The sequence below is a fragment of the Myiozetetes cayanensis genome, unplaced genomic scaffold, assembly GCF_022539395.1.
Source record: "Myiozetetes cayanensis isolate MyiCay16 unplaced genomic scaffold, myiCay2020 scf24, whole genome shotgun sequence".
Taxonomy (NCBI): Eukaryota; Metazoa; Chordata; class Aves; order Passeriformes; family Tyrannidae; genus Myiozetetes; species Myiozetetes cayanensis.
Genome location: NW_026087456.1, coordinates 6570677 through 6596439, shown reverse-complemented (window position 1 = coordinate 6596439; position 25763 = coordinate 6570677). Strand labels below are relative to the sequence as shown.

The window sequence follows — 25763 nt, the reverse complement described above, 5'->3', positions numbered from 1 at the left end:
CTAAATTCTTATTGTGCCTTACTCAAAACTGAATCTTAGGTGTTTTGACCCCGAGACTTTCCAGTGATTAGGCTTTAATTCCTGTCTATGGGCATGCCCAGGGAGAAGAAAAATAAATAACTTCTAAAGAAATTGCTGATCTATGGCTGAAATTCCACACAGGTTAACCTGTCCCCCTAAGAAATTTTTGGATTACATTGTCACTCATTTCATTATTCAGGTATGTAGTAAAAAATTTTGCAGAGTGTGCTCTCATCCTTATCTTTCTAAAAAGGCACTTAGGGCTATTTTTGCCAGCTGTCACATATTAAAAGGCAGGTAGTAGTATGAAGAAGAAGATGGATTGTCTCACATCAAATCCACACTCAGAGCAAATGTAGGAAGTGATCCAGCAAGTACAGAATGACTTGGTTTGCTGTAAAACATGTACAGAGTCCCCTTGGTTGGATATCAAGTCCATGCTTAGCTAGCACTAATGGATAAGCAGGTAGGATGAATGTTCAGCTTATGCAGATACAAGCTGAGGGCTTTGCACTCCTTCTCCTGCAGCAGGTAACTCACATCTTATCTGAGCCTGGAATTGATGCAATTGCCACTTGTTTGCAGGTTTGTTCCAAGTTACCAAGTGAATAGAGAAGCCCAGCTTCAGCCATCAGATCTTCAGCCAGAAACTCTTGGGAGAGGTCATCAAGTACGTGATCCCAGGGAGCAGAATGAGAACGGGAAGCACCTCTCCCTGGGGCTTGGGAAATGGAGCACAAAGTTTTGTGTGTTTGTCAGGCATAAACACGCTGATCACTCTGGCTGGTGGTTTTATTGAGGTGGGAATTCAGCTTAGGGATTTAATTTTTAGATGCAAAAGAATACACCAGAGCCAGTGCCCAAGGAGTCCTGAGAGAGGAGCCCAACCACTGTTGGGGGGAGGTGAACAGCACTTTGGAGCAGCTCACCAGGCCTAAGAACTGCACTGAGTGTGTTGCTAACATCTGCAGGGAGCTGAAACAGCCTATTTTGTCAACACCAAAATCTGGGTGTCTGGAGATGAACTGTCTTTACTGCCCAGCACTTTGTGTAACACCTGCAATGATGCTCCTGTTCCATTTGAAATAGCTGTAGCATTTTTGTGCACAAAGCAGTTCCCCCTGGCCTGAACAGCGAGGAGGGAAATCTCTGCAGCGCCCGTACCAATCTGCTCTTTACTCCCCCTCACACACACACACACTAATGCTGTGCTGTCTGCCAGGTTCTATTGAAATGACTCTCCCTCTGTGCACAGCTCTCTGATGAGGCAGAGCAGCAGCCACCGCCGTGGGTACAACACTCAGCACCACATCTCATCTCACAGCCCACGCTCGGCCCTGCACGAGCAGAGAAGCATGAAAGGCAAGGGAGTGTTGAGCACAGAGCACAAAAGAGGTGACAGAGTGCACCCTCCTACCTTTTCCTGCCACAGCTTCTCCCTGCCCAGCACTCCCAGCCTCTCATCCCCTGGCTGCTGTCGATGCCTCTCCTGCTCCAGCTCGCTCACTCTCCTCTCAGACACGTCCAGCCTTGCTTTCATCTCTGCCAGCTGAAAAGCAAGGGACAGACCATGGTGGGCTGAGTGGGGATTGCCAAAGGCACAGCACCTCCAAGGTGTCTGCCCAGAGGCATAAAACAGCTCCATTTTACATGAGGAAGAGCCATCTGAAAAAAGCCATCCTCTTCTCTTTGGGGGGGGGATGGGGGAAGAGACAGTAAATGATGCAGATCTCAGTAAAGCTTGTTGGAAAACACTGGAGAGAAAATTTTCCTGATGAGCGCATGAGTTCATCCTGAGAACTTCCTTCTCGTAACAGGAAGCAGTAGATGAGAATGTCATTGATGTCAGTCAAGGAACCAACTTGGATTTGGGAATAAATACCAGGCAAAGCTGCAAGCAGTCAGCTTCACGGATGATGATAACGGCTGCAGCAGTTGATGCCACACAGCCATAAGCAAGGAACAAAAGCTATGTCAATGGGATCTTGGGGGAGAAAAAAATAAAAAGAAAGAAAGAAGAAGTATTTATTTACAATTCATCTTGACAGTCCCAGCTTAAAGAGGGCAACATTCACGGAGGATTTACCTGAGAGCTCCCCCATTACAGCAAGGACCCAGGGAGCTCCCAGGCTTCCCAAGCCAGGCAGGAGAGATGGGACAAGAACCAACAGATTTGTGATGAGGAGGAGCAGGGGCTGGGCACAGCAGGCACTGCAGGTTGATCTGACCATGGCTGTGGCTGGGTGGTATTTAAACACAGACTTAGCTGTCAACAGGTGACATACATATTGAATAGAAGTCATCAACAGTGTTACCTGCTTTTCATAGAGCTGTTTCATGTTTCTAAATTGGTGATCCCATTGCTTGTTCACCTCCAGAAGCTGTAATAACCAGGAAGTCACAGTTAATAACCTTTATTTCAACACTGTCAATAAATCAAAAATAGATTGGCATTCTAATCCTCCACCTATGATTGCTCACAACCTTCTCATCATCTGGCCAGTTCATTCCTGAAAAAGCAAGTTTAAAGTCTGGCAAGCTTTCCAGCCCATCTGCCAGTGCTGTGGTATTCCAGTTAAAGCACAGGAACATTCAGGAAATATGCAAATGCACCATAAGCTACAGGTGAATCACTGGTAGCACTGTACCCACCCCAAGCTGCAGCTCCTGAATGGCCAAGGACTTCCCTGCTAGTTTGCTTTAAGTTCCATAAATACATTTCTTTGACTCCAAACAAATGAACTGAAGGATACAAGGTCACTCTTTAGGATGCTCAGCAAAAGAGCAGCTTCCAGTTTGCTGCTACCTGGGACCAAGACACCACTGGCTGCTACTCACAGTTGCTCCTTGGCCTTTCCAACTGTGATAATTAATAAAATTTGCCCTTGGCACCACATAAATCTCTGCTCTTCTCCATTCACAGCCATGGTACGATAAGTCAGCATTTGTTTTTAGGAACAGTTTAAACATAACTCTGCCTAGTGTGGTACAGAGAACTAGGAACTAGTTTGACGTGTCATTTTAAGTGCTTGCACACTTCAAGTTGTGAAGAAATGCAAAGCGGAAAGTATCTACATAGAAATTATCTGACAACAGCACAAGGGGAAGAACACACGCCTTGCTGGACTGGTGGATAAAACAAACAGCAGCTTAAATACAGTGTAATTAACAGTGATAACACGTCCAGTGATTTCCTGCCTCCATTGCTGATATTGTAATGTCTGCCTTAGAGGTTCTATCTGTAAATGCTAAGGGTATATCTGAGGTTACCTCTCGTCTCTGTCTTTCCAGTGAGAGGATCTGCTGTTCCAGAGAGCTGGGTGATGAAGCCTTCTTTCTGCTCAGTAACGTGTGCCTTGACTGGAGAGAAGAAATGTTCAAAAATTCACGCTTTGGGCAAGATTATCACGTAAAGCTCCATCCACCCTGGCAGGTGCACATAAAGGAACTGAAACAGGAACTTGTTCCTGCATTGCATTTGTATGTTGGTACCCTCACACCTACTAAGAGCGGATTCTGAAGTGTGCATCTGCCTTAACCTGGCCTAGCCTGTGTTTCAATGGAAGCATTATGCAAACAGCCCCTGAAACAAACCAAATCCTATCTATTTGTACCATCTGAGGCACAGAACACAAAATTGGATTTTAATTATCTCGCAGATGGTGAGTTGAACAATTGGTACGAGCCACAAAAGTTGAGCGTAAGTTGAAGTGGGCGTAATTCCCTTCATTTACAAGGAGCAGAATAATTAGTAGCATTGCCCCTGGTAAGTGCTTGCAGGCCCAACTTTAGCACAGGGGGCTCAAAGCAAGCAATCCAGAAAACAAAAATAGGCCATTTGGAGAAATTAGCAAATCAGCCTGCAACTGTTTTTTTAAAGCGTGGAGGTTCACCTGTGCAGGACAAGAGCAACAACCCTCGTTTTTGTCATGGCAGTGTCACAGATCATAATTTCCAAGAAGTCTCTATGGACTGCCATGAAAACAGACATGTGATCTATTAGAGACAGAGGGAGAACTGCACTGGAAAAAAAAGATATGCTCATAAAAAAAAAGAACATGCTATGTTCAGACGCCTCCTCAGGGAGTTTTGTTTCCCTCCCTAAATCCTCAACCAACATATGAAAAACCAGAATAAAAGTGTGACCACTTTTGAGGCCTCGAATCTCCTGACATTAATTTTCTTCAGCTAGAGAATTTCATACCAAACACCAACGAGGATCAAAGAAGAGTTCTGTTGTGTCTTTTCACAGGCAAAAATCCTGACCACATATTTGCCCTGTGGCCAGTCCTGCTGAGCTCAAATGTGGAACCCTTGACTTCCAAGGCAGGAAACACTTAATCCCTCTTCTTGTAGTTCATAGACATGTTTAACTTAAAGCATCTGAAGTGATACCTGGCAGCCAGTGGAGTTATTCAGATGCTGAATTGCTTAGGCATATATTTAATTGCATATTGAAGGTTAATATTAGTATGAAAAAGACAACTTACACTTCTCACAACTGTACATACACTCGGCACCAACCAGCCTGAATATTGCTCACAGAAGTTTTTAGGTCACTAAAACGAACCACTTTGTACCCTTTGTCCAACAACTTTAAATGACCAAATACTCCTGGAGGATAAAATAAAAAAACCCACTAGGAGAGCTTTTCTTTCTAAGAATGCCATATGCAAAAATAGTCCTAACATTTCCTTCTGATCTTAAATGGCGTAAATCATTCAGGAGAGTCCACCGGCACACAAAAGTGAATCCACAACTGCCGACCTACAAAGCTCCAAGTGTTCCTGACAATCAGAAAACTCTTCAGAGAACAGCCAGAAAAGTCACTTACTTCCAGTGGGTCTGCTGGGGCTTCCATGTCACTCCCACCTGCCCACGTGCATCCAAGGTGGCCCTGAGTGGCTGTTTCACCGTGGACCTTTGGAAGAAGAAGAGCAATGGAAAAGATGTTTTCTGTTGGCTAAAGGAGCAGGAGAACGGCTTTAAGACCCAAGAGATCCACGAGTGCTGCCTGTGGAAGCAGCCAAGGTTCAGAAACAAGGGGTGGAATTCTGATTTTTAACCTTTTCCTCCTCCCTGGCTGGGGCTTCCCAGAAAGGATGAAGCACACTGCTTGTGACTAATATGCCGGGCAAGGCAGTTCTTTCTCTGCTCAGAGTGCGTGTAAATCACAATGGACTGGCCACTTCTCCCCAGAGGGGAAGTTGCAAGGATAAGGGAAGGAAGGGGATGTGCTTTTTCAGTAAATAAGAGCACAGGCTTTTCTATCCCTGCTTCCAGTTGTGAAAAGGGAGTTATGTAAGTGCAGTTATGAAGTGGCACTAGGAGAGAGTGAGCCCTGCTCGAAAAGGAGCGACAGCCAAGTCTGTTAACAGCCCCCTGCAAGCCTCAAAATGTCTAGGGGAAAACCATAATTGGAATATTGATATATTTCCCTCGAGGAAAGCTGTGCAAAGATGCAGAATGACAGGGTTGCTATTCCTCTCCTAAGGACATCTTCTTTGCACTTCTGCTACTTGTCTTTATACCTAAGCTGGATCTAAGCTTTGAGTTACTCAGGACTTGAGTACTCAACGTATCCAACACTCCAAATTTGTCCTTACCAAGTTAAACACACAGAAGAGGTCAGCAAAGAAAAGGCTTCCACAGACTTCACGTACAAAGTCAGAACGAAATAGAAAAGTGCAAAGTATTGTCACCTTCAGTCTTGGAATTCTGAACAATAATGGAATTGTGAAGGAAACGTAAAAGAAAACTCATGTTCATTACTGTGCAAAGATCTCTAAGTCTACAGCTTTTTCAGTGGCTGCAGAGTTTGCTTATTTATTTTTCAAGGAATGGAATGAAAGCTAGCCTGTGAAATTTGACTTCAAATAATATAAATCCTTCCTTCGGTTTCCAGAAGAGGATTTAGACAAAGTAAAGCAATCCTGTGAAATGTTGGAATGTAACAGCCACATTCCAGGTCTCTGGTTCACAATGTGTGACTAAGCAACTCCTCTTTTGCAAGATAAAAAACCCACTTTGGAAGAAAGCTACCACTTTATGATATTTGCATATGATATAAATCCTCCTTACTCTGATATTCTTTTTAGTTTTTCCTTGTTTATGGAGTAGCTGGGAAACTTGTGGGGTTTTTTAATAAAAAAACGCCATGTTTGGGAAGCTTGCAGTGGGAGAAAAATGAAAGCCTTGGAGATGTAGCCAACACTGAATCCTCCTGCAAGCATCGGCACCACAAGAAGATAAAAGCTCTCATTTTCAGAGGGCTGGATCTTAATCTCAATTCTGGAATGCCTTCTGTTGCAGTATTACAAAATATCACTCATGAATTAAGATAATGAAAGCCATTTGTCACTTCTGAAAATTTAGTCCGTTCAGTGCAGTGAAACCAAGACCTATTAAAAGGTTTGATGCAAGTAAATGTGAACTTTCCTTGATGATGATAAAATGGCAAAGTCTTTTTTTTTCTTCTTTTTTTCCCCCTAGCCGATCACGTATCCTCTGTGAGGTTTGTTGGGGAATTTTCTTTTTCTTTTTATTTTTTTTATTGTGCTGTTATTGTAGAAATTAGATTAACTCCGAGATTGCTTGGGTTAAAAATTGGCAGTTTCTGGAGAACCTTTTGTTTGCTTCTGTGCTGCTTGAGCTTTGGTTTGGGCTCTATTCCTGAAGCTGCTCTTATGCCACGATATCCATCACAACCCCTTTTCCCATTCCGGCGCACGTGGCAAAACGGTGAGAAACGAGAGGTTTTGGTTGCAGAATAAAATCAGCTCTTAAACCAGAAGAAGAACGTGCCTCTTCCTGTCCCAGCCTGCTCCATGTGCTTCACCACAGAAGTGTGCTGGAAAGGGATTTTCCCTTCAGTAAGTGTGTCAGCCTCAGCCTTCTGTGCTGCTCAGTTATGAACTGCCCCCGACACAGCAAACACGTGCAGATGCCAACGCGTGTCTTAATAGGTGGCAACCAGACCAAATTAGAGCAAGACGTGGCTTCTGAGTAAGTAAAACCTAGCACAGCACTTCCTTTCTTTCAGGGAAATGTTTCAGCAGTTTCTTTGATCCACTGGTTTCCACCAGTGCCAAGGAGACCAGCCACAAGGGCACGGCTACTCATGCACCCAAGAGTTTGCAAAGCCAGGCCTGATGATGAAAATCCCAGTTCCCTGGAACAATAACCGGGTGATCATTCGGAACTGTAGCAAACAGGCTATTTTTTTAGTTTACAACATGGTGGTTGGGAGTACAGATAGCCCTTGAATGATTTGGTTTTTCTCTCACTTCACACCCAGAACAGTTTAGGTGTTTGAAAGTTTATCGTGGCCCTTTTTAATTGTTCCTATGAAATACGGCATCTCTGCAAATTTACTTTATGTTCACACACTGCCAGTTATCCCTTCCTATTTGATACTTTTATCCACCCTCACCTCCCCCAGAAAACATCCCTCCTGTGTTCAAAATCTTGATCAGGCCCTAGATATACTCAATACATTCTGCATTAGTACGTTTGGGTAATATTTGTCTTTTGATGGAAATCTTTTCCCTCTCCCAGCGTGGAGAATGCAGCGCCCTGACAAGCTGCAATTAAAGTAGCACAGATGATGGAACCACAGGCTGAAGAATGTGCTGAGAATGGGTTCATTCTGCAGACCTACATTTTATCTCTCTCAAACATTTGCATTTAAAATCGCACTAATATCATAAATTCCTATGGAAAAAAAAATCCCAGTGAGAAGGGGAATTTGTTTACAGGCATTTGCAGGTAAGTCTTGAAAGCAATTTAAGCCCAGATGGAAATGCCATTTTGCAGAGTGCAATTTGTACTCTTCCCTCCTGATAAAAGGTACAGAATGAAAATGACTTGCTGGCTCTGCCAAATAACTTCCTGATGAACGACCAACACTACAGGGAAGGCCACAATTTGTTTCATTGTTAACTTTTACCTACCTCCTAAATACATTATTTTCCCTTCATTTTAAGTCTAAATCAGCACCTAATTCCACAAACTGACATTTTCTGGTGCGTGTGTGTGCTTTTTTTTTTTTCAAATACTATTTCATAACCTTCATAACTGAAAGTCTACTAGGTGTTAAAAATATGACCTCCTTTTCCAAACCACACAATCTGAGACTCCTAACATCTTATACTGAGGTTGTTGAAGCCCATCACTACTGTCAAGCTGTCACTCTCTTCAAGTCCAGCTCAACAAAACCAGCCAAGTGAAAAGTTGCTTGACTTAAAAGTATAAACAAAAAATACCCAGCATGTTTCTAGTGGAGAAATGTCCTAAACCATGCTCCTTTAAGCTGTGAAAACCACACATCGTTCACGGGCAAAAAAAAAGGGCCATAAATGTAAAGAGAAAGGCACTGCAGATGGAATACAGCCACGGTGTTCTGGTGAGCACTGAAGCACCTCACAGAAACAGCCGAGGTAAAGCACATACTTTCTTTTTTCCTCCCCAGATCCCTTCCCATTCTCCTTCTGCTGGAGGGAGCCCAACGTGGGGAACCAGGTGTTTCCACAGCTCACTTGTGGCTTGTCATTTCCAGGCTGGATGCTCCCTGACTCTGGGCTGGCTTCTGCTTCACCACATTCCTCCCCCTGCAGCCGGGAATCCCCCTCCCTCCCTGTGGCTTCCCTCTCGCTGTTTCTAACCCCACTAGTGTGGCCCCGGGGGTGCCTCCTCAGGCTCAGCTCAGTTTCAAGCCCCGAGGGCGTGAGTCATTGTGGAGCTGGCGGTTTACATGTGAAAGGAGCCCTGTGTAATTCTGGATTTCGTAGAAGAGAGTCATCTCTCTTTTACCTCCTCCCCGATTTCCTGCATCGTGCCCTGGGGCACAGCCTTCCCCTCAGCCTGTGGGGTGTCACACGGGCAGTCACCCCTTGCAGGTGGATGGCATTCAGGGCTGAATCGCTCCTCCTGCTCCCCGTTCCAGGAAACAGAGCAATTCCTTTTGGCCTTCTACCACATTCACAATTTCAGGGGAGAGGAATGAAACTGAGAGGGAAACCTAAGAATGGGTTTCTGTCCTGCCTGTTAACCGCTGCTTCACTGCAGAGAGCCTTGGCAGGTGGCTGACAATTCTCTGTTTGCAATACCACGGGAGTGTGGGTTTGAATCATCAGCATCCTCCTTTGTCTTCCTTCCTATTCACCTAAAAGCCTTTCTGACACTTCCAAAGATCTCACTCCCACACACCTCTGCTCACTCTCAGTTAAATCAGAACTACCAAATGACAGAAAGAAATGACAGTGGGTTTGGGGTTATACAGTTTCAGGGCTCTGTGTTATCCAAAAGGCACATGTGGCCGCAGAGTGGATCATCAGCGGGTTTAGCTGACCTTTTAAAGCACTAGAAAACAACTTCTCAGCCAATCCTTCCTCCTAACAGAAAGTAGCTATATCAGGGGAAAAAACAAAAGTGTAGCAAGTTCATTGCATCATTTCAGAAATCCAAAAGTTTCACGCACAACCAAGTCACCCAGGGAACATCCCCTGAATGCTCCTTCCTGGCAGATGAACATTGCAAAAGCACTGTGCCTTTACCTTAAGGGAACACGAAGTTCTCTGAGGGTTCACACTCTCTTGTGCAATGGGTTTGGGGTCCTCACACCACTGGGAAGTGTCACTCTTCCCTATCAGGTTCCTTATTTCAACATCCAGCTCTTTACTTTCACACCTGCTGAGAAAGAAAAAAACCACAACGTTAAACTTGACACCGGAAGTTGGAGTAAAGAGAAGGTGAGTTTTTCAGCTGCCTCCTGACTGTGAGCACACAGACAGCAGAGCTGGTGCTGCACCGAGCTCCTGCTGCCTTCCCTCCAGGTGTGCTAGCACAGAGCACCAAAACACCGTCACACAGGCACAGTGCCTCAGTGCTTTGGGGCAGAAATTCACTTCAAATAGCTAAACAAGCTGTCTTTATGGATTTTACTACACTGCGCCTACAAAATCCAAAGCAACCCCTCTGGGGATTACATGAAGATTGCCACGTGCCCTCAACCCCACCCACTCCCTTGCAGTTTCAAGAATTTTAAATTCAACTTGCAGTCAAAATAGTTCTACTGGTTTGGAACTGCAAACCTAGTTGCTCAGTTATTAACAACAAAATGGTATTTATTTGGTGGTAAAATTCATTTCTTTTGTTTCTCCCTGCTAAGGACACACAGGACTTATGGGCATGTAAGGGCTCCAAATTCACAGAACTAACCAGCAACTGGGGCTGATTCACCTGACACTCTGTAATGGTGGAATGTGACTTTCAGGAAATGGACTGAGGCACAACTAAAAGGAACCCCCAAATGTCCTAGATCAACCCAAGTTATCAAGAAACATTCAGCACTTTTGAAAGCCCAGACCTTCATTTCCCAAGCAGCTTAATCCAACTCTGAATGTAACCAATGCATGACCAGAAAGCAAACTGCAAGGCTCAAAAGTATCACTAACCTGTTAGAGAAAGGTTGCTTCCTTATCTAGGCAGAAAATACTTAATTATTCATTTAAACTACCAGAGAAACTGAAAGCAGTAGGAATTTATTAGTTATGCTGCTTGCAGCTTAGATAAGGATTGCACTGCAAGCTCTGAGGAAACTCTTGAAGCGAAATGGATAAAGTTACCCAATAAACAAACCCATCTATCCTAATCATAAGAGTAAATTAGTGTGGTGAATTTCAGGCTGGTAGCATGAACCATAATGAACCATAGCACAGTTCGTTTTATTCTCAATATTTAAAACACAGAGACTCTAACAGAAATACGTCTTCATTAGGCACGGATGCAAAAATCACTTGTAGAGGTACTACAATGAAACACCAGCAGTAGCAAGCAAAGACCAGAAAAACTCAAAAGCTGGGGGGTTTTTTGACTTGCCACCTAGCAGCTGGACAAGCTGGAACTTCATGGCCATAACTCCTTTCATCCATGAGGATGAAGAGAAAGACCTTCTCCAAGCACGTTTTCATGGACTCCCCAGTGGTGCAGCTGCTCTGGAGGCTCGTGGCAATATGCAAAGCCCCAGCTGTGTGTGGGTGGCACGTGAGCCCCAGCAGCAGCAGCAGCACCGGGAGAAAACTACAGAAGGAAAACCAACAAACCTTGGGAAAGGAATCCAACCCTTCTTTGTCTCACTAAATCTTGCCAAATCCTGTATAAACCACGGCAAGTGGCATTTTTCTTTTTCTAAACACTTCTGTGCTGAGCTTCCCGGACCTTGGGCAGCAGCAGCAGCAGGACCAAGCACTCCAGTGCCCTTCCCGGGAAAACAGCATCTCCAGCCCATCTGGGCTCCCATGCCTGACCCAGTCTGAAACTGCTCTGTGTAACAATTGGATATACACAGTGCAGAGCCCTCAGTGCTTGTGAGGCTGCTCAGAAGAACTGAAAAGCCACAGCACAGCAGCAGTGACTCCCTGCTGCAGTTCACCATCCTCGGCTGGCAGCACAACGCGGCTTGGGCAAAGGAGACACTGTTTTGTCAACTCTTTTAGGTCAAATAAAACAGCTTAGCCTAAAAGAAATATTCAAAATAAAGGAGCAACACCTAGGAAAAGCCAGTAAAAGCTGGGCAGCAATCTGGCAGGGGCTCAGCAGCGAGTATTGAGGCAGGCTGCACTCATCTCTGCTGCTGGCTCAGCCCCAGCCAGTGGAGATGGGTGACCACAATCTCTTGAGATCAGAGCATGAATCAAGCTGAGAAATACCCCATAAAGATGGGGGTTGGCTTTAAGTGTTTCTTTTCAGCCAGGAAGGGTTCATTCCTCTGCTCTCCTCCCCACAGTTTGATGTTGTGGCTGTAAATGCTGTTCACCCCTGGCTGCTGCTCCCAGCCTGTCTCTCTGCACTCAGAAGTGCCTGGGTGAGAGCAGGACCCGGCTGTGCCTGGGTAAAAGAAAGGGAACCACAAAGGGTTCCAATCCCTACAAACCCATTGCTGCTCCATAATATCCATGTGTTTCAAGACCATCACAAAAGTCAGAAAGCCACTTCATTGACTGCATCTCTTGATGCATTTGGTTTCCCTTCGGTTTTTAGGCTGAGAAACTGTAGTACCATTTCTCTGCATTTTAATGTCAGCCACCTGGATAGCTGGGAGGATATTTATTTGTTGTTAATCATATCTGGTGTGTAGATCCAATTCAGAATCCGGACTTTCAGAGCACTCAGGTGCCCTGAGTGCTGGCACTCGTGATTAGGAGCTAGCCCAGACTGGGAGAGTTCGTGGTGACTACCAGAGCTTCCCCCGACGGGCTCTAGAGGGCACACAGCATTCAGCTCCTGCAGAAAACTATTCCCAAAACTGCTTTTGGTTTTGTGAAGTTCACAGGTGCACTTCTGTACCATTAAAACCTTTCCTGTCCTATGCTGTTGCCAACATTTTCTAACGTGGGGTGTTTCGGGTTTTAATAATTCAATTATGCAAATAGTAAATATGCTAGAAGAAAAAAAACACCTAACAAACAGAAAACGAAACCATTTCAAATTTGGGAGATCCATTTTTTTTAACATTTTGTAAAATAGACCATCAGAGAACATTAAAAGCATTTTCGTGTGGTCATATGGGACAAAGCACATCCCTTCTATGTGCAAAAGCTTTCTAAAGAACAGGAAGATATAAAAGCTACACAGCTCATCCTACTTGCACAGTATGGTGTGATTAATGCAGGAGCCAATAAAAAATTAGAGTATTCCTCCTCTTTGTAACCTTTGAGTCAGTTGCTAAAGTTCCTTCTCTTGAGAAAATGAGGACAATTTACATGGAAGCAGAATTTATAGGGGCACTGAAGAAGGCTGGTCTCCCAGAATTAGTTTTAGCAACTTGCAGGAAAAGGGAAGAGTCCAACCTTACTCAGGTTGAAGGCTGAGAAACACAAGTTTACCAAATAACCAGGTCCAAGCCCTAAAGAGTCCCAGCTTTGCTGCTGGTACCATCTGTGAGCTCTTGGCTCCCCCTGGTTTTCACTGGAAATTGCCATTATTCCTCACTCACAGCAGTCACAAAGCAACCATGGACACACCTACAGCACATCCCAAGGCATTTATTGCACAGTATTAATACCCAGGGCATGTAATTCTGTTTGAAATATTAATTTCAAGGCTGGTGTGCCCGGGCCATTCTCCTGTGCTTGGTGAAAGCACAAATACACACCGTAAACAACGGTGAGAAAGGGGTTTAAGCCAGGATTTACAGCCGGGCTCCGACACCACGGAGTCAGATCTTGACGGGAAATGAATTCCAGAGTCCAAGGGTTAAACACGTGCTTCCATCCCCTTGGGTGGGCACTTGGGATGCAGGAGTCTTGCTTGGCTAAGCCCAGGGAGCAGATTCATGGAAAGAAATCGATTTCTGCATTGAATTACAGAGGATGAACTGGTCTGGATCAATTAAAAAATGGCAAATTTCAAGACCAACCGTTTCTGCTCATACTTCCCCTGTTGATGACAGTGCACTTCAGTTCAGAACAGGGGCTGCAGAATATGGGAGAGTATGAGACTGAATTACAGAATATTTAAACTAACTTGGACCAGAAATAGCAATAAAATTAGGGATATAATTCTTAAAAATGACTGTACCTACAGAACTAGCCTATTCTCTTGTGTTTCATGTGATTTGAAAGGGTTTGTGCTCACTTCAAATTCAGCTTTATAGATTTTTTTTTTCATGTAAATACACTGGGATTTTTATATTAAAAACTTATCCAGTTAAGACTAAATAAAGAATTTCCGGTTCAATAAGCAATGGGAAGGTCAAAATTCTGCCAAGAAGACAGAAAGACTTTTGTTACAGAAAGCAATTCTGCAGCCTCATAAGCTCTTAGAGTTTAGCAGATTCTGAGCTGATAAAGAATAGTTACAAGGTGGTGCAGTTCCCTAAGGATCAGTGGTGTTATTCCAGTACTCAACACCCACCAAGAGGGTCTCCATCAAAGTTTAGGCTTGGGAATTTTAGCCTGAACTCTTGAAATTGAGCTCCACAAGTTCTGTGCTCCACCTCACATGTACCACTATAAAAATAGTTTACTGGCTTTAAAGCATACTGTGCTGGTACAAACACAAAAAGCACACCTGCCTTTGAGGATTTGGAGTGTATACTTAAAAGGAAAAGTTTAGGGGAAAAAAGAAAAAAAATTATTTCAAATTATTTCCAACCTAAATTTTTAACCTAAGTTTCACGCCCAAAAATTTACCCAGTATTTCAAGGGCATAGGTGGATAGCCAGCCAGGCAGCAGCTGAGATCTCCCTGGCAGAAGGGCAGAGGGAGGTGTCCCAGACGCTGCAAAAATAAAAGTACTGCTGCTTTGGAGGTAAGTGTGAGATCAGAAATAACCTCACTGCAGCCTCAAGAAGGCAGCTCCAGAAGACAGGGTGCACGAGAGGGGTTAAAACATGTGCTCACTGTGACTCTAACAGAGAAACCACTTAAACTTTCGCTCCAGTCTGATGTAGCCAAAACATCTGCCTATCACCCCATAAACGTCCCTACACTCCTGCTCCCTTTATGACAAAGGAATGGGGCTTTTAAGGCACATTTAATAGCCAGCAGCTGCTTGGCTGTCAAATGCCACATCTGGAGAAGCTGTGGGCTGTTAATGTGAACAGAAACAATTATTCTTTAATAGTTTTGCCTAATTTTAAGAATTACACAAATGACAACAAAAGAGGTGCATGTTCTTAATGGAAACACATCTGGTTTCTCTGAAAAGAAGCCAAAGAAAAAACCAAAAAAAGGGCCCAGTGATTAAGTGAAGCTGCACTTATGGTCCATCCTGACTCAGTGAAGGGAGAAGGAAAGGTGCTGATACACAGGCATTCAGTGTCTCTCAGAGTTTGATAATCCCCCTCAGTCAACTTGCAACGTGAGTAGTTGGTTTGCATTAAATGACATGTTACTGATCTCAGGGTGCTGCTCCCCTCCCTGCCTGGAGGTTCCTGTCCTTGGGGATTGGGTTTCCATGCTGCTGCCTCACTCATGTACCCTGCCCAGCCTGTGCATCAGGAAAATATCATCAGTCCCTTTTCACCTGGATCTTCCACTTAATTACTCCTACCAAGACTGTAATTGAATGTCTTCCTGATGGACAGCAACCTCAGGAAAGCCAATTAAATTATTTCCACCGACTTTCTGGAGGCTTTAAGAGAGCCATGAGCGAGTTGCAGATGCCTGTTTCTCTGCAGAAGCAGCAAGTGGAGCACTGTCACCCAGACTCATCACCCAGGGCTCAGGTAGCTGCGTGTGGATCACCAGTGAAAGGGAAGAGCCACCAAGAGCCACCAAGCAGCATGTGCTTTGTGAGCAGATGGATTCCCCCACTGAACACCACATGTGCAGGAAGCTGAGGGGAGGTGGCAGGAAAGCACTGAAAGAACTGAAAACTAAAGAGTTAAAAGACCGAGAAGGTGGACAGATCTATATGTTTTCAAGTGCTGGCTCTCTTTTCTGTGAAGATCAACATCTAGAAAAGCTTGCACCCCTTTCAGGACACTTTCCTATCCTCAGTAAGTGCTTTTTTGATCTGGTCTCCCTCTCATGGTCCTCTCTGGACTGGCTGCTTGCCCTACACACACAGCTTAAGCACCACAGGTCTATTCATATCTTACACACACTTGTTTCTGTGGAAAGCTGTGATTCTGATGAACGCAATTGCATGGCTGGCATTTTTAACTGGTCCTTCACATCACTATTCTTTCTTTTCGAATCAGGCATCACCACAACCAACCCATTCCTGCCTCCTACTTCAGCCTTGGCCACGATATGGGTGCTTCACCCAAGCAGGCCCTGAGTTACCTGACCTACCCAGCCCTGCTGGAAGGAGGAGGTCAGCCCTGACAATCTCCAGGGGTCCCTTCCAAGCTACCCCATTCCCTGTGATTTTGCTCTTGTGAGTACAGAAAATTTCCACATTTCACCCATTTCACCAGATCTCCACAGTACAGATTAAAGCAGGAAAGAAAAAAGCATTGATCTGTGCCTCTGGAAGATAAATGGACACACAGGGAACAGTCAGCTATAGATCTCCAGTAATGCAAAGTAAATTACCTTTCAAAAAATAAAAATGAAAGAAGTTTCTCCATGTAACATTAAGATAGTTCATACCTTTCCATCTCAACACACTGGTGGGGGCACAACTCCAGATGATCCTCTGCATCTTTATTCTTCCTTTTGAGTTGCTCACAGTGAATCTATTAAGAACAGGGAGGGAAAAGGCAGACTTTAAGGGGGAAATAAAAAGATTAACAAACTAAGAAGAAACAGTTAAGTATCCAACTACAATGAGAATAGATATTCATGCCTTGTTTGTATCTCTATTTTATTCTTCATTCATAAACAGCTGACAAAAAGCCAGGAATCTACTCCTGCCTTCCCAGCACCATCCTCTCTTCCATCCCAGCCACACTTCTGCAAGGGCAGGAGCAATAACAGTCTCTGTGGTGGCAAAAATCTACCTGAGGAACAAAGTGCCAGCAGTTGCAGGAACTTTGCAAGTGGTGCAAAAAGAGCTTCTGTTATTCATCCTAAAAGAATCCATTATCTTAAATACTCCAGAGTTCAAGCATGTTCTGGTAGTGCCCAGAATATTCATGGAAGCATCCAGTAAAAACTACTCCTCCAAAATGGAGAGAATTTAGAGTAATGTCTCTGATCCAAATCACTTGGAGAGTTAAAAAAAGGAGCCATGTGTAAGTTATTGAGCACGAGGGTGTTGTTCAAGCACTCTACAAGCTCCTAACAAGCTTCCCTCTGGTCAGGGCCAGTTACTGTCCAGCACTGAATTTCCACAGAGAAAGGAGAAAAGGAAGAAAAAAACCCCAAAAAACAGCCCTCCCAGAGAACAGGACATACATCAGGGCAAGATGTATTAAGATAATTAATTAAGACAATTAAGATAATCCCTTAGAACTGGGGGGGGTTGGATTAAATCTCCAAACATGACAAAAGCAGCACCTCTCCATCACAAGTGGGAGAACAGAGGGTACCAAGAATGAGCCTCATCCAGAGGAGTCATTTGCTCCTGTGCTGCAGTCTGGGGACAGCCCTGGGTATGTTCCTTCAGGCCACGTGGGACACCTCCAGTTCATCACAAAAGGAGCCCAAAAACCTCATTTTTCTTTTCAGATCCAAGTGACAATCATTATGACACTCGCTAGAATTAGAAAACTGACCCGTGGTAAGGACAGCAATGTGACCACTGAAACAAACTGGGGAGCCATCAAGAGCTAAGCCTGCTATTTATTTATAAGCAAATAAGTTTTCAATTACAAGTCACTCCTTTATTGGTAACATCAGCTTAACGTGAAGCCACAGCTGAACATTTTATAGAAAGCATGCTTCTTCGTCTATGTGCAGAGCAGAAATCTGAAATGAAAGGTTGCCAGCAGAAGATCTGAGGTGTTTGGCATCCCTCCCCCACTCTTACTTCCAATTCCTGCAGGCATTTCACACATTTTAAGTGCAGCTGGTGATCACTAATTACAAGGATCCTATTAAGGACAAAAAAACGTCAGTTCAGTTGCACGTGAAACTTGATTCCAGCTTGCCCAAGTTTTACGAGTGTCTGTTTAATCATAACAAAATCACGTTGAAGCATGGAAAGCTGCATTTGATTGATTTCAATGGGAGCTGCACACCCTGGGGACTAATGAGGATTAAGCCTTATTTTGGAGGGCCTAAACCTGGCTTTCAGGTGTCTACCTTCAAAATATTAAATCTGAAAAACGCTGGCTTAGAATGAACACTGAGTGCCACCACTGAAACAACAAAACAATAAATCAAAACAAAGTGACTGAAGGAAATAATTTTCTGAAATAAACAAAAGCAAAACCAAACAATCAAACAGAATTTAGATTCTACTCCAGCTCTAATTCATCCCACTGAGCTTTGACAAGTCAGCAGTTTCAGATGGATTTGCTGGGCTGGGCACAGCACTGCAGCCCCCATGCCAAAAACCCGGCCACGTTAAAGGGGCGCAGGTTGGGTGTCACTGAAAACACGACACCCATGGTGGTAAAAGTCACGAGAGAGAGAGAGAGAGAGGAGCTGCCAGAGCTGCCAAGCCCCTGAGCCCTGCGTGGCCCAGCTGCACACCCTGCCAGCCTGAAGCAGCAGTTCTCCAGAAGCCCTGCTGCTCACACTGCTGGGGTGGGGGATGTTGGATGTCTCCTGACTCTTAGTCATATGCAGATTTCGCAGCTAAATCCAAAGCTCCCCTTCTGAACCCGAGTGAAAGAGATGCAGCTCAGTTACGGTGCCACGTGCAAGGGTCTGCTATTAGAACAGCCATAAGTTTTTACAACTCTAATATGCAATATAATGCTGTAGGGTTTTATTAGATCAGGCAGCTTGAGGCCAAGATGGATAAAATTCAGCTACTTCAAAGAATTAAGGCTGTGTAAAAGAAGGGGTTGTAATGGTCATGTAAAGGATTGCTCAGAATTACATAAATTTTCTGCTTTCTGTCAAGGCTTTTAAGGGCAGGAACACCCTGAAGTAAAACAGATTCAGTTCTGCTCACAGATTTATGGGGTTTTGCAATAATTGAAAATGTTTGGTAAAAGGCATGCAAAATTTCCTTGGTGCTCACCCACCAAATTTATCAGGGCTCCAAGCCCTAATTACTCCCTAGATATATGCAGACAAAGCACTTTCTGGATGGAATATTAATTTGCATTAAAAACAAATTTTCCACGTAGAAAAAAACCCAAAACCTAACACATTCGGAGAGAAAAAAATGCATAGTTCAAGAAAGACAACAAGACTTATTAATTGTAATTAAATCTTAATTGTAAAAACAAGCACAGCCCAGATAGGCCCTCAGCACACTGGTGTTTCAAAATGTTATGCAAAATGCATTTCACAAGCATCTGTATTGTAAATGTTAAATCCTGCACTGCTCTTGCCCCACTCTCTTTTTCTTTCTCCAAGTCCAGTTCCAGCTTGAGAGCAACCAACATTGGCAAACCTTTGCTCATTTTCCCCAAACCTGCTCAGTAATTCACTTGTTCTTCAGCTGTACCAAAGCAATATTTTGTGGGAATGCAACGCAAAATGAGTGCCAGAAATGATCCAGCCTGAAGGAGGCAGAGAAGGGAAAGGAGATTTTTGGTTTGGTTGGGTTTTCCTGCCTCGATCAACTCAATGATTCAGTTTGACAGACCACCACCATAACCAGGCATACTGTCCCAGTGGAGGGAGCAGAAGGCACAGCATTCCAAACAGATGGAAGCACATGCCAACAAATTATACCTCAGGAATAAACCCATTAATAAGTTACCTTTTCAGTGGTAGCCAGCTTTGTATTGTGAAAGACCCGGGGCCTGTCACAGCCGGGCTGAGTAAATGTACCTCATTTAAGTATCACCCCATATTGCAAAATAGCTCCAAAACCAAGTGGAACATTTATCACCATCATCAATGCTGTTGATAAACAAGCCAGCAGGTCACAAATTATCTGTGTGTGGCTGTTGGGTAGGAGGAGTGGGAGGGAGAAATGCATTATTACTGTAAATGTGATCAAAATGGAAGAACAACCAGAGAAATAAAAAAAAGCATTTGATAAAAGAAAGCCTAAGCAACACTCACTAGAACTAATCTAAAACAGGAAGAAAGCCCTCAAGACTTTTTTTTTGCTCTGAAGAAATCAAACACATAACATTTCTGTGATGTCCTCCTACCTAGATAGACCAGGTTTGGTTCTCAGAGCAGCACCGGTGTGCAGTACCAGCCTTGACCCAGCCTTTGCATCACATCTGTCTGCTCTCTGCTGAAAATGCAGCTCCAGTCAGGCAAATGCTGCCCAGAAAGAGCCACAAACACAGCCAGTTTTCTCCTCCCTCTGCTATTTCCTGGTTAAAGGGCTGAAACTTCAATATGAGACAGTTTCTAACCAAAATTTAAAATCTGCAGCTTGATTTTTGCCAAAAATAAAGAGCAGTTGGGCTCCTCTGTTCCGCTGTGCCTAATTTGGTTAAGATAAAGCGAAACCTGCCCTGTGTGATGCAGGAAGATTTAACACTGAATACTTAAAACTGAGCTCAGCATTAAGTATAATTCTCCTTGGTTGGGGTAACAGTAAATTCAGAGCAGCAATCACCCACAGCTTGATAAACAGTGCAGTCTATGAGTGCTGCTCCTCCACACCAGGTGAGTGAAAGTGCTGCCACTGACACACACGCACATTTGTGCAAGGGCCAAGCGCAAAACGCTGCTTGAGACTACACGACCTTATTCCAAATCAATTTAACACTTTTTTCTTAAACTGAAACCGCGAGAAAATCAGCCCATTTAACAGCTTCTAAACACCTTTGGGTTGGAGATCTCGAGAATATCCGAAAGTGAGAAAGTTATTCCTTCATAAGTATAAATCCTTTTTTTGCAGGTAGAAATCAACGGCACAAGTGTTACCAAAAAGCAACCACAGTCATGCTCAGGCTTGGCTGACAGACACAAGTGACCAGAGGAAATCACAAATATCATCTCATCGAGCCATGAGATTCACACACAACATCACTGCAAACACTCTCTGCACTCCTCTCATTAAAGATGAGACTCCTCATTTTTAACACATTTAGAAGAAATCTTTTCTTCGTGGGAAAATGTTCAGTTCGGCTGAAGCCTATTAATGCACACAGGGCTGGGTGTAAAGTGCATGATACACCATGAATTGTGCACTATTTCCATGGAAGCAAACTGTTGTTGATAGAATACAATCCCAAAAAAAGGTCTAAAATACGTTGATAAAATAAAGCCCTCAAAAATGAATATCTTTGATTTGTTTAAAATTCATTTATCAAGCAACCACAGATCTGTCAAATATACAGAAATCTGTACAAATCTACACAAAGCCACTTGTAAACTGGGTATATTTCATGGAATAGCACTGCATAAGCCTTTCCAATGCTATTTTGTCATTATCTGTATCCAACTTCAATTATTTGGAGGTGGGCAAGATGGGAAGGAAGTACTTATATATTTGTTGAATGTCAGCCCTAAATTATGCAGTAAAAAAAAAAAGGTCCTTTATTATTATTCACTGCCAAAGTAGGGATAGGAAACTTTCCAAGAGATAAAATACAGAAATGAAAAAAAAATACTGCAGGGTAAAAGATTAATAACTATGATACCCATTGACAGAGCCCAAGATGATTTTGCTGAGCAATTTTTAATAGAGATGTCACTACAGGGAAACTGTGACAGGAAAGAGAAAGGATGGAATTTCTCATGCTATCCAGGCCAGGAGATAAAAGTTATGATCCATCAACTCCAATGACTTTGGAATTGAGTCTCTGCAGGATAACAAGGTAGAACAGTAGCAGAAAGATCACTCCAAGTACAGTGCCCACGTGTTTGGGAAGGAAGCCAGGCTGTGAGAAAAGAATTCAAGCCACAGGCAGACCTACCTACAAAAATCTGTGCACCTACAAGAAGAACAGAAGGATTGATTTGGATGAGGAATGCAGCTCTGTTCTACTTAAATCTCATGCTCCCCAGCCAAGCTTCAAAATCCCAGGACAAGAAAAAAAAAAAAAAAAAAAAAAGAGAGAAAGCCCATAAAAAGGTAGGAACAATCCAACTAGCCAGTTGCAAAAAAAAAAAAGTTGGCATTGCTTGGCTGGCAGGAGCACCAGTTCTAAACAACCTGGAAATATATGTTGCTTTCCATATGTTCCAGTGCTGCCACACTCATGGAAATGTGGCACTGCTGCCACTGGACATTAGGACTGTGCCAGCAGCACATCACAGGGTACTGAGGATCCAGAAGCAAGCTGAAGGAAGATGACCCTTCAAGAAGCTCTCTTTCTCCAGGCTTTGCTGGAAGCATTTTGGAATCCTCACTGACGGTTTGAAAGGAGGGAGGGAAAGCAGTCTGGAGCTCCTACAGCTGCCCTGGCACAACAGCCACGTGCCCTGTGGCAGCAAACAACACTAGTCCTGAAAAAAAGGTTTGAATACCATGGCTCCAAGTATTCCCTACTCAGGGTGGGAATGTATCAAAACTGCTTCTGAGACACAGCATTAACGCCAATTTACAGCGACAAGGCAGGCAAAGTGTCACCGGAGACACAGCCCAGCCTCAAATGCCATGTGGATTATACACAACAGTTTGTAGCATGTGCCCTAATGACAGATCCAGCTGAGGGAATGCTGTGCCTGCTCCAGGCAGGGTCAGGAGCACAGGTAACATCCCAAACCCTACAGAACAGATGTAAACTTCCAAAGGTCTCAGCAGAAGGGTAATCCAAGAAAGGAATATGGGACAAACCCAGTACAGGGGCACTGAATCTTCGTATCCCTTCCCTTACAACACAGCAGCTGTTTGACATAGTCCTAATGCTCTATATGGCAATAATCCTTTATTATTGCTCTACCTTTTTTTGTCCAACTTTCTGCAGGAAAAGCAAGTAAAAGAAAATTCCTATAGTTATTCTATACAAACAATATGAAGAAATTAAAAAGTTATTTAGTTAAAAAAAAAAAAAAAAAAGGTACACCCTTTGAAGTATCAGGTTTTGGATTTGAGGTCTTTTTGGTAGATAAGCAGGGAAAAGAGGTCCATGACTTCATTGTGAGGCTGGGAAGAAACCCACTGATACAAGCTCCAGATGAATGCATAGGTTACTCACCATATTTAGGGAAGGTGTCCGTCTCTGCACTGCCAGGTCAGGACATACTACCCTCAAATAAAGGCTCTCTGAATCAAATGAGAACTCCGTGGTTGGGAGGCAAAAGTATGTGTGTGTATATATATATCTCTCTCAAGGTTTAACCTACACCCCAGGCTTAGGGAAACCCCTTTCTTAAAGTCATTCTACCATTGAGAGCATATTCATCTCTCTCAAACAAACACAGCCCACGCAGCCCTACTTGAAAGCACTGCTTGTAAGAGACCACAGAGGATTCCCTCTCGTTCTTCAGCTCACCGTGGAACGGTGACACGACGTCCCGCCCACGCCCCGGCCGGAGCTGCTCGGTGGGAACAGCCGCGCTCTGAGCACGGTGGAAAAGCTGCATCAACCCAAAAAGGTAGAGAGCGCAAATAGCAATCCAGAAGTAGAATAATTTACTGTAAGGGGCAAGTAGGTCGGGGAGCCATTTCTAGGAATGCTTTTTGATTTGAGTTTATTCTAAAGGTTTCCCTTGCACAATCGGCGCTCGGGTCGAGCGGCTCCGCTCTCCTTATCAGCAGTGACATTCTGCTCTGCCCTGACCAGAAACACTCCACCACCAGATCTGATTTTCGTTCTGAGGAAGAGGGCACAGAGAGGTGAAGCTGCAGAAACGTCGCCCCTTCACCCACACAAGGAGTGATGCAGCATTTTCAAGAATACACTGTTCATTTCAGGCTACAGGCCACTGCACACAGGAGTTGATTAATCAAGTTTCACAGCTGATAAAAATTAACATTATCATGCTGTCACCTAAAAATGAAAGATTCATAACAGGCAAGTTCAGAAAAACATTCATCCCTAAGCCTGACTCTGGTATCGGTTTCGGTTTTGACGACAACAAAACCTGTGCAGTTCTGCACCGAGGAGTAAAATCCACTCTGAGACTTTTTAGGAGATTCCTATTGTCTTCTGAGTTGGAAATACTAATTATCTAACTGCCCTGGGAGCATTCTCCTTCTCCCAGCAGAGATACTACAGCTGCTCAGTAGAGCAGGGTGGACCTTTCTCTGCCCAAGCATTTACACTCAGCTTCTCCCAGGCACACGCACAGAGCAATCATTTGCAAACTCATGTTCAACTCACTGCAGTTTTGTTAAAGCAAAACTATTCTGGAGACTTTTGCAATTATAACAGAGGAAACAACAGGTCAGGGTCAGGATGTGGGAGACCAAGGTCTAATTCTTTCCCCTGCAGCGGTGTTTGTACCTCCTGGACAAATGTTTAACTGCTGGAGTTGCAGGGTGATTTCTCCAATCTTATGCAATAACAGTCTCCCAGTACATACTAAGTATTTACTGTTACTTTGTTGGAGAAAATGTCCATGACTTCAATTTGATGATGCAGACATCTACCAGCAGAGTTCAGATTTACTGGCTGCTTGCTTAAAATAAATTTTTAAAAAAGCCCCTATGGCACCAGCATCTTCCACACCTCAGAACGGCACCCTATTCACTCAGCTGCACATCAGTCACTTTTCCTCACCCTGATCTCCAGTATAATTTTATATAGGCATTTATAAAAAGCAGAACAGCCTCCACAGGGGAGGTTTGAAAGCAACCCATCAGCACTAGCCCAGTAGCAAACTGCTGGAGCGCTGTCTGGGAGGTGACACAGCCTCAAATCCTTCCAGGCAGCAAAGGAAATCAAAGCCCAAAGATACACCTTGGAGCAGAAATGCTGTTCCCACTGGATGCCTGAGAAGGGAATAGCATTAAATCTTACTCAGCAATGCGTTCACACAGAGTACAGCAAACTCAGCCTTCCATGTTTTTGGCTTTCCCTGGACTCAAACACAGCTCTGGACTTTGGGCTGACCAACATGCTTAATTTCTGTGGGACTGGAAATAGTTCAGGGGTTGGTGGTTGTTGTTGTCATTTTGTCATCATCTCTCAGCTCTACAATGATAGGGCTAAATGAAAACCTTCCCTGTGTGCGGTTCCTGGGTTTAATTCCCATCACCTGTTAACTGAACCACTGCGGTTTCTGCCACAGGAATAGTCCGTGTTCTCCTCCTGGAGGATGAGGCAAAGCCAGGACTGTTAAAGCTTTGAGGTCAGGTGCCTTCTTCCCTGGAAGGCTGTGGTGCCATCCCAGGAATCAAGATAGGGCATGGAAACATGGGCTCTTCCCTTGCTGCTACCAGCAACTTCACAGCCCTCCTGACTCAAACAATTACAGTGTCTCTTTCTTAACTCCTCCCAATATTGGTGATACAAAGTATTGACATTTTCATCACAGCAAAGCAGGCACAACAAAATGTTTTGTGGAGGCAGTCAGTGGAAAAATTGAAGGGGGAAGCCCTTCTCTTAAACCTCCAGTGGAAAATTGTGGGGGTACAGCAGAAATCACATATGCCCCTTTTTACCTGACCTCCCCACTCCCCCCATTCAGAAGAGGAAAATCCCTTTGGCTACTCCACAAACAAATGACTAATAAAAATTTCATTGTTTCTGAGGAATAGCCAAGCCACTTATCTAGAGAAAGGCCATGCTGGATGGCTGCCATTCAAATGATTTTATTGTCCACTGAAGAACTGCTTGTTTAGGGGTTTTCCATAGGGGAAAAATAAGGAAATGGGTTAGAGAAAATTTAATATAATGCAAAGACAACAGCTTAAAGTTCCGGATCCTTGGTGACTTGTAAAGGGCTTAATTGCCATGTAAGTATTATTCAGGAGAGAAAAGACCACTACAAGGAAGGAAAAAGACCAGGGGAGGAAAAAAACAGTTTCACGAGTGCTCAAAACAGTTTGGGACTCCAGTATTCTCGAGGGGAAGCTGAAAACAGATTTGCTGCCCAGAAATTTCCTGAGATCTGGGTTTAATTTCTACTTTGGTTAGGGCATTAGGGTATTCACTCTACAGCAACAGGGCAGCCTGCTGCTCTCCACACGGGTGCTACTCACTGGCTGTGGGCACCTGCCCTCCTCCCTTTGGTGCATGAACAAGAAGTGCTCCCACACACTTTGGTTTTTCTCAAGCTGAAATAATCTCCTCTGCTGCACTCAGACACAGGTTGGCTGCTATCCTCTTGTTTTAGTTATATATTTCCTAAACAGGTTCACACGTCCCA

General features: G+C 43.9%; 1 protein-coding gene across 1 annotated transcript in view; it reads right to left on the bottom strand.

Moving 5' to 3' along the window:
- TNIP3 (TNFAIP3 interacting protein 3) overlaps positions 1 to 23033 on the bottom strand; it is a 37776-nt gene extending 14743 nt beyond the window's left edge. Inside the window, exons 1-7 of the mRNA XM_050320446.1 lie at positions 22887 to 23033; positions 16122 to 16207; positions 9576 to 9708; positions 4856 to 4942; positions 3292 to 3381; positions 2337 to 2402; positions 1439 to 1570 (exon numbers count right to left, since the gene is read on the bottom strand). Of these exons, the coding sequence (XP_050176403.1) occupies positions 1439 to 1570; positions 2337 to 2402; positions 3292 to 3381; positions 4856 to 4942; positions 9576 to 9708; positions 16122 to 16207; positions 22887 to 23033 (741 nt within the window). The remainder of the gene's footprint in view (positions 1 to 1438; positions 1571 to 2336; positions 2403 to 3291; positions 3382 to 4855; positions 4943 to 9575; positions 9709 to 16121; positions 16208 to 22886) is intronic.
- Positions 23034 to 25763: the final 2730 nt, after the last annotated feature.